Source organism: Oncorhynchus kisutch, linkage group LG23 (assembly GCF_002021735.2).
Source record: "Oncorhynchus kisutch isolate 150728-3 linkage group LG23, Okis_V2, whole genome shotgun sequence".
In the NCBI taxonomy this organism is placed as follows: domain Eukaryota; kingdom Metazoa; phylum Chordata; class Actinopteri; order Salmoniformes; family Salmonidae; genus Oncorhynchus; species Oncorhynchus kisutch.
In genome coordinates, this window is record NC_034196.2 from 21,370,421 (window position 1) to 21,383,710 (window position 13,290).

A 13,290-nucleotide genomic window follows, 5' to 3' on the forward strand; every position below is an offset into this window, starting at 1 on the left:
GGTAGTTGAATCAGTTATGTTAGTGCTATGGCTGAGCAAAAGCTTGCACACCCGGTGGGTCTCCAAGGACCAGGACTGAAGAACAGGGACAGCAGGCAGGGGGCGCCTCTTCCTAGTCTTTCTCAGACCTGTGATATGACGTGTGCGGGGCTGCACTGAATGTTTCTGTGATTTAAGTTCCAGTCATTTGGATGGATGTTATCACACTCGGAGGGGCGAGTTAAGGAACATCAGTCCGAGAAATGCGCTGAAGTGAACAACGCACAGAATCACTGCTGGATAACCATTAGAGCAACGTTAAAGATGATAAATGACACATGGATTACCTAAACATTTCTTCTATTGCCTGAAGTTGCATTTCAATAGAGAGCCATATGGTTAGGTTTCAGGACAGTAAGGCGTCTTACTACTCCAGGTGAACACACGAGGTCCGTTTTATTGGATTTATTTTATACTTCAAATTAAAGCAATGGGATATAAAACGGATCTCGGATACTGTTTATTTGTGGTATTCACATACTCTCTCATATCCAGGTGTCGAACGAATATGGGAAATAATATCACAGTTGCGGTGATGCTTCCCGACAATTACCACAAGTATCCCTGGGCTTTGCCTCGGGTTTTCCCAGCAATTATTATGGCGAACGAGAATCTACAGAAGAAGCACGGAGTTCTCCAAGGCCACTCAATTCAACTCTTGAATTTCAGCACGGAGGATTCAACCGGTGTCTGCGCAGAAAATAAGGCACAGATTATCGCCGTGGACACCAAACTTTATAATAAACCAGATGCTTTCTTCGGACCAGGTTGCGTGTATTCAGTGGCCTCAGTTGGAAGGTTTGCATCTCATTGGAAACTTCCATTGATAACTGCGGGAGGAACAGCATATGGGTTTGTTAACGGGGATGAGTACAAAACGATTGTGCGCACCGGACCCTCGACCACAAAATTGGGAGACTTTGCTAGTATTATTCACGCGCAGTTTAATTGGACCTCTCGTGCCATTCTGATTTTTCACGATGTGAAAAAAGATGACCGACCTCACTACTTCCTCTCCGAAGGAATTTACATAATTTTGAAAGCGGAAAATGTCACAGTTGATGCCTTGCCATATCAAGACTCGCCAAGCTATTATAAAGAAATCATTACTTTCATGAAAGACCACGGAAGAAGTAAGTCTATAAATTGGCTATTTCCACATGTGCAATATGAAATGTAGATGTTCCATTATAAGATGTGGAACATTGGCTTGATAGTAGGCTAATATGATATTTGGGCTTTCGTTTTTAATTTACGAGTAGCCAGTGTTGGTCAAATACACTGAGCGTACAAAACATTAGGAACACCCCCTTTTGCCCTCAATTCGTCGGGTCATGGACTCTACAAGGTGTCGAAAGCGTTCCACAGGGATTCTGGCCCATGTTGACTCCAATGCTTCCCACAGCTGTGTCAAGTTGGCTGGATGTCCTTTGGGTGGTTGATACACACGGGAAACTGTTGAGCGTGAAAAACCCAGAAGCGATGCAGTTCTTGACACACTCAAACCGGTGCGCCTGGCACTTCCTACCATACCCCGTTCAAAGGCACTTCAATATTTTGTCTTGCCCATTTACTCTGTGATGGCACACATACACAATCCATATCTCAATTTTCTCAAGGCGTAAAAATTCTAATTTAACTTGTCTCGTCCCTTTCATCTACACTGATTGAAGTGGATTTAACAAGTGAAATCAATAAGAGATCATTGCTTTCACCTGGATTCACTTGGTCAGTCTATGTCATGAAAGAGCAGGTATTCCTAATGTTTTGTACACTCAGTGATAGTCAAAGCATATTCTTACTTAGGCCTACAGTGGAGTTAAACATGTTCTTGGAATACTTATTTAATATAATAAAAACATATTTAGTAAGCCTACCTATTTTATTTTTTTCTTTAGATTTGATTTATTCAGGAGAGACCAGGGTCTCATTCACAATGGTGCCTTGAGAACAAACCACTCACAACATAAATCAATAAAACTGTTAACAATAAACTAGAAGACACAGCAGATAGACACACCACATCTCAACAACACAAATAAGCCACCACAATCAACAAAACACTTGTAAACCTAAGTGAATTCACTCCTCATCAGAATTCTAAACTGCCCTATTGGCACCAGGGATTCAAGATTTAATGAGGTATTAAAACTAAAGGCTGATTTACCCAGGTTGGTAGAGACACGAGGGACCTCAAGAGTTAACCAACCCTGTGAGCGGGTTTGGTGGCCCTTATTTTTGTACTGTAAAGGATAAGTGAGATGTGTTGAAAGCTTGTGAAGAAGAGCTTTGTAAACAAAAAGGGAGAAGTGAAGAGATGAAGACAGTATAGAATGCACTTCTAAACCCAGTATGTGACTTACCAGACCACCATTTATTGCGGTGAACCACCTGCGTAGTCACTGAAAGTGTGTTTGTGTGTGAGAGAGAGATTATGTGCCTGCACGCATAGATTTTTTCTTTTTTTTTCTTTCATACATGTTATTTACAGCATCTATCCCAATTAAGTAGACAGGCATTTTCAGCTGAAACTTAAAAAATTATTGTAAATATTCAGTTTTACCTGTAATAAGGCTAAGGCATTATTATTGTTCATTAATGCCGTGTTGACTCACACCACCTTGTTTTCCAGCTCATTCTATTTACAGTTCACCATTATGTACTTGATGTAGCCTATTGCTTATTTCAAAACAATTAAAAATACATTCTTATCATTACACAAATAGTGTGGATTGTTTACCTAAGTGTAAAATCGCAGTGACACACAGCTGTTGTAACATTGTTTCCATGGTAATCCCCACTGTAGAATATGTTATTACATGTTCATTACAACAGGAATGTTGTCATTACATTTGATTAACTCCAAAACTATTTTAGAAATGGTTAATTAATCCTCACTACTTGTAATGGGCTGAGAAAGCATATAAACAGAGACTCTGCCAAGTCATCACACACACATCACTCTACATTATAACATTTACAAATGTTATTGTTAGTGATGTAGAGAGATGTTGTCTGTAGAGACCCATTACACCTCTGTCTTAATACACCATGTACTCGGATTTATTGTTAGATGTGGCAGATAACCCATTGTGTTGACACATCTAAGGTTGAAAATGGGTCCTTTGTTTGCTACCAGTTACTTGTGAGTGTTTGCTCTCTGTTAGTCATCAGGAACAGGCAGCTCACAGTTGCATTATGCAGCTAGACTTTCTTGTTGTTTACCCTTATCAATACAATTAAGTGACATCAATGCCTTTTAATTGTGTCTCAGTTGAATAAATATTTCACAAATTCAAGACTTAAGTATTTTAGGAATTTGTTGCTTTCAAATTTGTTGCTTTCAAATGTGTTGCTTTCAAATTTGTTGGTAACTCAGAATCCATCAAAATTGGGTGCTGCATATCAATAATACAATGGAATGATGTTAACGATCAATTCTACTGACATAGTTGCATCAGCTAAACAATCACCTTGGACCATAGTGATATATTGCAATATCAAAATATCTATACCGATAGAGGGGAATTGGGGTGTTGAAAGTCCAACAGCGAAACACAAATACTGGCAAGTGATATTGATGTGTGCTTTGGCCCAGAACTGTTCTGTTTGTAGGAACCGTCTGATGCTGTGTGTTGGTTCATCTGGAAGAAGTAAAGGCACTAAACTCTTTCACATCATCTGGGAAGATACTGGCCTTTGGTTTTCTCAATAACCCTAAAACATTACTATAACCACAAAATTATACTCTTGGCTCACTGTTTTCATCCATAGTTATTGTCAGGGTACTGATTAGAAATCAGTGGATGAGAAGAACATTATAGACTAGAGTGACTCGGCACTAACCAGCATAACACAGAATACAGATACGGCTGTGTTGTCAATGAGTGATGCATGGAAATGACTGGGTTTATTCTCTTTTAAAGCACTTGAAAAAACTTTTCCAGCAGTAACATTAACAAATAGTGCAATAAACACTGCATATGGTACTTAACTGCTGTTACATCAGGAAAATCATTTTGAAAGCTGCCAAACCTCTTAGCTGAATTATGGGCCCGCCATGGTGAGCTTGGGGTCACGGAAGCTAATGGTTTTGTCACGGCTTGTCTAAGCTTGGAGTTCTGGCTTGACATTCCATTCACATTCATCCCTCTGAGATCACCAACATATAAACCCTGGGTTGTCAACCTTTACCTCAACTGTGTGGTCTCTCATTTTGGTTGACGTCTTGACAGTACTGTATAGCGTTGAGTGTTGATTGTTTTTAAGCCAGTGGTTGTCAGGTACAGATTTGTAATGTAAATTGATTCACTCCGACATAGTCCCTCTGATTTTGTGTTCTGAATCTGATGGGAAAACCCTTCAAAGTCTAATTATTAGCCTCCTATCAGATTTGTTAATGAAAAAAGAGAAATGGTAGAAACATGTAATATCTCCCCCCAAAAACATTTACCTGCCTCAAATGAACAAACCTTAACAACCAGACTGAACATGAGGCCAATTATGTTTTCAAAGTCCCACCAGGTTACTTGTGGAGAAAGCTCACACCTTGATCATTTTCAGACCACTAAAAAGCACACATACACTTGGGCTCCCAAGTGGCACAGCGGTCTAAGGCAGTGCTAGAGGCGTCACTACAGACACCCTGGTTCAAATACAGGCTCTATCACAACCGGCTGTGATTGGGAGTCCCATACGGCAGCGCACAATTGGCCCAGCGTCATCTGTGTTTGGCCGGTGTAGGCTGTCATTGTAAATAAGAAATGTGTTATTTTATTTTTATTTATTTTTTAACCTTTATTTAACTAGGCAAGTCAGTAAAGAACAAATTCTTATTTACAATGATGGCCTACCAAAAGGCAAAAGACCTGCGGGGACAGGGGCTGGGATTCATATATAATACATGTATATATAAATATAGAACAAAACAAGAGAAACAACACAACATTACATAAACATAGCAAGGCAGCAACACATGACAACACAGCATGGAAGCAACACAGCATGACAACAACATGGTAGCAAAACAACATGGTAGCAGCACAAAACCTGGTACAAACATTATTGGGTACAGACAAAAGAACAAAGGGCAAGAAGGTAGAGGCAAGTTCTTAACTGACTTGTTTAGTTAAATAAAGGTAAAAAATGCCACATGGCTGGAAGGAAGAATACATCAAGCTGTGTCTCCTCTCTTTTGTGGAGGCACATACTGTATGTGAATGTTTGTTGCAGACTACCTGAGTGCTAACAGGGTTGCCAACATAATGTAGCACAGGTACTATATAGACCTCTCACTGAAATCACACAAATTGTGTTTCCTGTAATATATATATATATATATATACAGTACCAGTCAAGAGTCTAGACACACCTACTCATTCAAGGGTTTTTTCTTTATTTGTACTATTTTCTACATTGTAGAATAATAGTGAAGACATCAAAACTATAAAATAACACATATGGAAGTATCATGAAGTATCCAAAAAAGTGTTAAACAAATCAAAATATATTTTATATTTGAGATTCTTCAAAGTAGCCACCCTTTGCCTTATTGACAACTTTGCACACTTTTGGCATTCTCTCAACCAGCTTCATGAGGAATGCTTTTCCAACATAGTTCCCACATATGCTGAGCACTTGTTGGCTGCTTTTCCTTCACTCTGCGGTCCAACTCATCTCAAACCATCTCAATTGGGTTGAGGCCGGGTGATTGTGGAGGCCAGGTCATCTGATGCAGCACTCCATCACTCTCCATCTTGGTCAAATAGCCCTTATACAGCCTGGAGGTGTGTTTTGGATCATTGTCCTGTTGAAAAACAAATTATAGTCCCACTAAGCGCAAACCAGATGGGATGGCGTATCGCTGCAGAATGCTGTGGTGGCCATGCTGGTTAAGTGTTAAATGAATCACGACAGTGTCACCAGCAAAGCACCCCCACACTATCACACCTCCTCCTCCATGCTTCACGGTGGGAACCCCACATGCGGAGATCATCTGGTCACCTACTCTGCATCTCACAAAGACATGGCGGTTGTAACCAAAAATCTCAAATTTGGACTCATAGGCCCATAGGGCTGATTTCCACTGGTCTAATGTCCATTGCTCATGTTTCTTTGCCCTAGCAAGTCTCTTCTTATTATTGGTGTCCTTTATTAGTGGTTTCTTTGCAGCATTCGACCATGAAGGCCTGATTCACGCAGTCTACTCTGAACAGTTGATGTTGAGATGTGTTTCATCATAGCGGTTGATGGTTTTTGCAACTGCACTTGAAGAAACTTTAAAAGTTCTTGACATTTTATGAATTGACTGACCTTCATGTCTTAAAGTAATGCTGGACTGTCATTTCTCTTTGCTTATTTGAGCTGTTCTTGCCATAATATGGACTTGGTCTTTCATCAAATAGGGCTATCTTATGTATACCACCCCTACCTTGTCACAACACAACTGATTGGCTCAAACAGATTAAGAAGGAAAGAAATTCCACAAATTTGACAAGGCACACATGTTAATTGAAATGCATTCCAGGTGACTACCTCATGAAGCTGGTTGAGAGAATGCCAAGAGTGTGTAAAGCTGTCATCAAGGCAAAGAATCTCAAATATAAAATATATTTTAATTTATTTAACACTTTTATGGTTACTACATGATTCCATATGTGTTATTTCATACTTTTGATGTCTTCACTATTATTCTACAATGTAGAAAATAGCACAAATAAAGAAAACCCTGGAATGAGTAGGTGTGTCCAAACTTTTGACTGGTTCTGTATATCAAAAACTGTCCGCATGCATCACATTTGTGTTGTGTGACTGGCTCTTTTCTGTCTATTGTAGATATAAATGTGTTTATGGAAGTTGTGTACAACTTCCTGGACAAAGACATGCGACGAAGGCGTCCGGTTCCTAAGTCCTCTTACGAGAGTTGTTCAAGTCCATCGGACAGATTAGACCATGGTAACACAATGGTCTACCGAATAATTATCTCTAAAATGATCTCTGTATTACACTTTAATAAGTAAGATACACATTACACAAAACACTGTGACGTTGATGGTCGTTTCTAAACATGCAATTTTGCAGAGACTGTTCCATTGGTCTTCTTTCAAGCGTCACGCCTGGGAAAAGTATAAATAGAATGTAATCATGATATAGGCTTGGAGACTCAGGCGCTTGATTATGAACAGAATGGGATGCATTTAATTGTCATTGCAGCATTACGTTTCTCTACGTGTAGATGTTGTGTGAGTCATGGGAGCTAATGCTGCCTTCTACTAGAAATGGAGAGTTCAGGTAAGGTGGGCTGGTTGCTATCTTTGAGTCTGCCGCTAAGTGAAACAAAATTTTACCAAACAATTTGATGTGCTTTGTAATAAGTTAAGCCCAGGCAGATCCAGATCCTCCAGATTCCTACAACACAGGTTGACTTTCCCCCCCGCCTTTTTGTACATTTGTTTTGGACGATGTCCAGGAGACATCAGGACTACTTGGCATGACTACTTGGCATGACTACTTGTGAGCTATGTTGGAAGAGATGAGAGTTGGGGTCTGCGAGGCGGTCTGTGCCGACTTTGGTCTAACACTTGAGGAAATGTCTGCTAACTGGGAGGACTGCCTTAGAGCTGGCAGCAGTCACTATGACATATGCAGCGAATGGAAATACTGCCTACAGACATACTGTCTATGGAGCAGACTGCATGAAAACAGAATGGGATGGTATTATGTAGGCAGGCATACAGCACAGACAGCTTTAAACACTCTAAACACACATGCACACTCCCCCTAAATAGCAGACACATGGCTGTGCAACTTCAGTAGGCGTACCTACACATGATTCCTCATAACAGCATTCCCCAGAAGTTACTGATTTGGATTGATTTCCATACCTCATATGGTTCATATCTACATCTAGTCTACCAATGATAAGAGGAGCAATTCACAAAATGGAGAGGTTTGATAGCTAAAGCAGTTATCGGAAATAGAACCATAATTCAGATAATCAGTTATAAGTAACTTTTGTGTTTTTTTGTCTTCTCTACAGTTGTGTATATCTGCGGGCCTCCGGACACGTTTCTGAAAATCATGAAGCTTTTCCAGAGTGAGATCCCAGACCCTGAGAACTACGCCATCTTCTATCTGGACGTGTTTGCTGAAAGCCTAACGGAGCGCAAACCCTGGCTGAACAACGACAGCCTCTGGATTGATCCCATCAAGGTCTTCAAGGTACACTGCACTGAGACTGACAGGCAGACAGACAGACAAACATGGATGGAGACAGAGAAATATTCCTTCCATTTCATTCATTATGTTTGATTCATTTAATTTATTGCAGAATCCTTTTGGAGTAATTGTGTCCAAATACTCTGTCAATTAGTTGGTGCAGAACTGTCAGTTCTTTCCCCCCTTCGGTAATTGGAGCCAGACAGGATCACAAGTCTGAAACTGCCATTTGGCATGTGAAATGGATGTCTTTCACTGAGGACATTCAATTCAAAACCTCTCATTCGTGTGTGAATCAGCAGCCTGTCCATCAAAAGAATACCTTCACACCCCTCTGTTCCAATGAACCTGTATTAAAGGGAACACAAAGTTCATCAAGTTGAATGAGGTTGACCCACATGTAGCCTACGTGTATGAATTACTGTAAAGGTTTATCTTAAAACAAAACAAAATGTTTATAGACAGTAAACAAATACAAATTGCATGAGGTACAATGTATATGTTTGTTGTTTGTCACCAGCCATTGACAACCAGCTTGGAACAATTTTGGTTCACTGATCCATAACTTAACAGTTAACGAGGTAAGCCATCACATCCTTTTAATCCAACCCACAAACTTCCCCTAAACCAGGCTTACTCACTGCATTCAAGTCAGAACTGACCTTTGCTTATAATAACAATTAGTGGTCCCACAAATTGCAAAAGGAAATTGCAAAATGCAAACTTCATAATGGTTCAGACTCCGGCAGGCAATAATCTGTAGAAAGGTCATAACTTACTCCCTGCCTCCCCCCCATCTCTGCTTGGACTTTAATACTTGGATGGACTTAATGAAGGAGAGAGTGTTTTTTTCAGCTAAAAGCCACTTATGCATATTAATGTGTCAAAAAACAAGTGAGTGGGGGTACAGATGCTCCTCTTCCAATTTGGCTGTTAAATGTCACTGACTGCACTGCAGTTACTGTAGTCACCTACTTAGTATTGGAAATGTGGATTCCGGTGTTGAACTCCAAATGAAAGGTGCTACAAATGGCTTTGGATTGATAAAGAAAAGTTGGGCTAATTAACTTGACTGAGTCATCTTAATTAGTAAGTGGTGTAAAACATGTCTGCTATTGTCTGGCAATTGCAGATCTTTTTCTGAAGTGTTACAATACAAAAGTTTAGGGTAGAATATCAAGGCACATACAGTGCCTTCTGAATGTATTAAGACCCCTTTACTTTTTCCACATTTTGTTGTTACATCCTGAATTTAAAATTGTGCCACTGATCTACACACAAATACCCCATAATGTCAAAGTGGAATTTTGTTTGTAGAACATATACAAAATGAAAAGCTGAAATGTTTTGAGTCAATAAGCTGAATATTCCTTTGAGTTTGATGAAGTTATTAATTAGGCTTTGGTTGGTGTATCAATACACACAGTCACTATAAAGATACAGGCGTTCTTCCTAACTAAGTTGCCGGAAGGGAAGGGAAACTGCTCAGGGATTTCACATTTTCAAGGCAAGACTTGAAAATGGCTTTCTAGCAATGATCAACAACCAACTCGACAGAGCTTGAATAATTGTTAGAATAATAATGGGTAAATATTGTACCATCCAGGTGTGTAAAGCTCTTAGAGACGTACCCAGAAAGACTCACAGCTGTAATCACTCTTAGAGACTTACCCAGAAAGACTCGCAGCTGTAATTGCTGCCAAAGGTGTTTCAAAAATGTATTGACTCAAGGGGTGAGTACTTATCTAATCAAGATATATTATTATTTTATTTTTCATAAATGTTTTATAAATTGTAGAATTTTTCTTCCACTGAGTATTTTGTGTAGATAGTTGCCAAAAATGAGAACTAAATCCATTTTAATCCTACTTTATAACACAACAACGTGTCAAAAGTCAAGGGGTGTGAATACTTTCTGTAGGCACTGTAGATGGAGATAGTGGGACACGCTAGATGGAAACACACACACACACACACACACACACACACACACACACACACACACACACATGGGCAACATTGCTGCTACTATTTATTATTATTTATCAAAGCTGCTCAACCATGTCATGTCACTACTCACTTTAGCACATTTCATTGTCTATACTGTATATTAATATTATGTATATATTTCCAAACATGGCTATTTTTCTTCTTACTACCTATCTATTACTTATTATGTACTTTTTCTTTATAAATGTGTACTGCACTGTTGAGAGCTTGCAAGTAAGCATTTCACTGTACTGTTTACACCCTGTATCCTGTGCACGGGACCAATACACTTTGGTTGGATTTTAGATAAACTGAAGAACTTCGTAGAGATTTACTAATACATAGTTAATATTGATTCCTTTTATTGATGGCAATTTAAATGCACAGAAATACCGTGACAAGATCCTGAGGCCTATTTTTTGTGTCTTTGACCAACAGACTAATATCCGTATTCCAAGTCATGTGAAATCCATAGATTAGGCCCTAATTCATTTTTTTCAATTGACTGATTTCCTCATATGAACTGTAACTCAGTAAAATGGCAATATGCTGCACATAGAACGTTGATTGCTTTTGGAAGTTGGTTGTTTATCATTACTATGTCGAGCCATTCAGCAGGATGAAGCTTATTTCAGTATATCAAGAAGGCACAGTACAAGTCAAAACTCAAGTGATGACCTTATATTGAGATTTGGCAGAAAGCGTGCTTTTCCATCCAGACATAATCAAACAATATGCAACAAGACACAACTGTCGTGTAATAGCAAATTTGTAACAAGTAGTGCAACTGGGAATGAGGGATAACATAAGCAATATACAGAGTTACCACAGCTGCTCTTCTATGTTTTTGCCTTCTCTTCAAGACATGTCTATAAGTTTAAGTGTATTTGGATACAGCAGATTGTCTAATCTTCACTATAAATAATGTTGTTGCTGTTTACTCATAATGGACTTTTAATTAAACCGTTTAGATTATAAAAGAGGAGACATCTGTTCGTCATTAATCCTACTTCTGGTGTTGACAATACACTTCAAATGTAATGTTTATCATTGACATTTCCACCCAGTAGGAAATCACTCTGCATACCATTAAAAATCTGTCAAACAGTAGTTGTTACATGTTTATGATGCTCTGGGTGTAATTCCAAGCATGTCAGTTGGGTATGGCAGCTCAACACCAACAATTTAAAATAGGATACTAAAATCATTCCAATCCCGATTAAAAGGAAAATGCAGTTTAGAGGTATTAGGTTCTGAAAATGCTGTAAATGCTGTTTGACTTGACATGAAACTAGAGTTTAATCCAGATGCTGAGCAAGTGCGTAGCATCTAATTATTGTGTGACGTGTTTGTAGAATACAGACTCTGGGACATCCAGAGTCTGTATTAGTTGGGACTCCCTGAGTTGTGAATTGTTTTGGTGGGTTGATACTACGGCAAAAAAAACTTTCCTGTCAACTCAGGTATATGTGTAATTTATAGGAACTCTACCCACCAGACGTGAAGTGAAATGTGTCCCTCGCTATCAAATATACATATGAATCAACTTTTATCAAATCCGTACCATATTCCTCCTGTGTAGACAGTGGTAGATTTTGTGGTAGGAAGTCTCACGTGAATTGCCTGGTCTGCTGTTTGGACAAAAGTTGGATTCATGTTTATTTGATAGAGAACGATGCACAACTCAGGGATTCCAAGTATTACACAGACTACCGATGTTGTGTCCCGAAGCCAAGTCCCCTATGGACTGAGGTTGAAATTACATCCCTGTGTAATTCCACAGGAATGCTCCACTTTCTCATTGTTGTCTCTCTCTTCCGCCCAGTCTGTGTTGGTAATAACATACAGGGAGCCTGATAATCCAGAGTACAAACAGTTCCAAGATGAGCTCCACATTAGAGCTCAGAAGGACTTTGATGTGAACATAGAACCCTCTCTGGTAAGTTGTTTGAAATCCTGCCACATCTCAGCATCAGAGCCACAAAGTTTATTTGTTAAAAGGCTTTTACACCTTTGATAGGATTCTCCACACTAGAAAAAAAGCACTGTGTTTTTGAAATATCTTTCAAAGGACCCAAGAGAGATCATACATTCAGATCATTTATGCATAGTTATTAATGGACTTCTTTGATTCATGAAAAACTTCACTCTTCTTTGTGAAGGTGTATAGCCTTTTGGCAGACTAAGTGTATGCAAACAGATATTTAACTAGAGACAGCCATAGACCCATGCCTATAGGGGTCAAGGTAGAATTCCAGGTAAATGGTAAACAAAGTCAATCAATCAATCAAATGTTATTTGTCACATGCTTCGTAAACAACAGGTGAAATGCTTACATACGGGCCCTTCCCGACAATGCAGAGAGAACATTTTTGAAATAATAGAAAAATAATAACACAAGGAATAGATACACAATGAGTAACAATAACTTGACTATATACACGGGGTACCAGTACCGAGTTGATGTGCAAGGGTACAAGGTAATTGAGGTAGATATGTACATATAGGTAGTGGTAAAGTGACTATGCAACAGGATAGATAATAAGCAGTAGCAGCAGCATATGTGATGAGTCAAATGCAACAAGGGTCAATGGAGATAGTCCAGGTTGCTATTTGGCTAACTATGTAGCAGTCTTATGGCTTGGGGCTAGAAGCTGTTCAGGTTCCTGTTGGTTTCAGACTTGTTTCAGACATGAAGATCATGAAGAATACTCTCTTGCTGGCTTATGTACAGACCTCCATTCCATTCCTTTCAGATGGATTTCATCGCTGGCTGCTTCTATGATGGCTTTGTGATGTATGCTAAGGCCTTGGAGGACACGCTAGCTGAGGGGGGCTCCCAGAACGATGGAATCAGCATCACACAGAGGATGCAAAACCTGCGATTCTGGGGTGAATATTATGAGTTGATCATGGTGATGTGTTTAGTTGACTTTGCATTCATCTATTTGGTGTCAATTGGGAAGGGAAAAGGTATTGCATTTGTTAAACCCATTGTTGCATTATGAGTGATATGAAATGTCTAAATGTGAAGGTTTTCTGTGT

The 13,290-nt window shown here is 39.3% G+C and overlaps 1 protein-coding gene across 1 annotated transcript in view; it reads left to right on the forward strand.

The window, feature by feature from the left end:
- Positions 1–180: 180 nt before the first annotated feature.
- Positions 181–13,290, forward strand: part of LOC109867948 (atrial natriuretic peptide receptor 2-like) — a 60,638-nt gene continuing 47,528 nt past the window's right edge. Inside the window, exons 1-4 of the mRNA XM_020457293.2 lie at positions 181–1,172; positions 8,078–8,259; positions 12,071–12,184; positions 13,002–13,137. Coding sequence (XP_020312882.1) covers positions 470–1,172; positions 8,078–8,259; positions 12,071–12,184; positions 13,002–13,137 — 1,135 coding nt within the window. The 5' untranslated portion in view covers positions 181–469. The remainder of the gene's footprint in view (positions 1,173–8,077; positions 8,260–12,070; positions 12,185–13,001; positions 13,138–13,290) is intronic.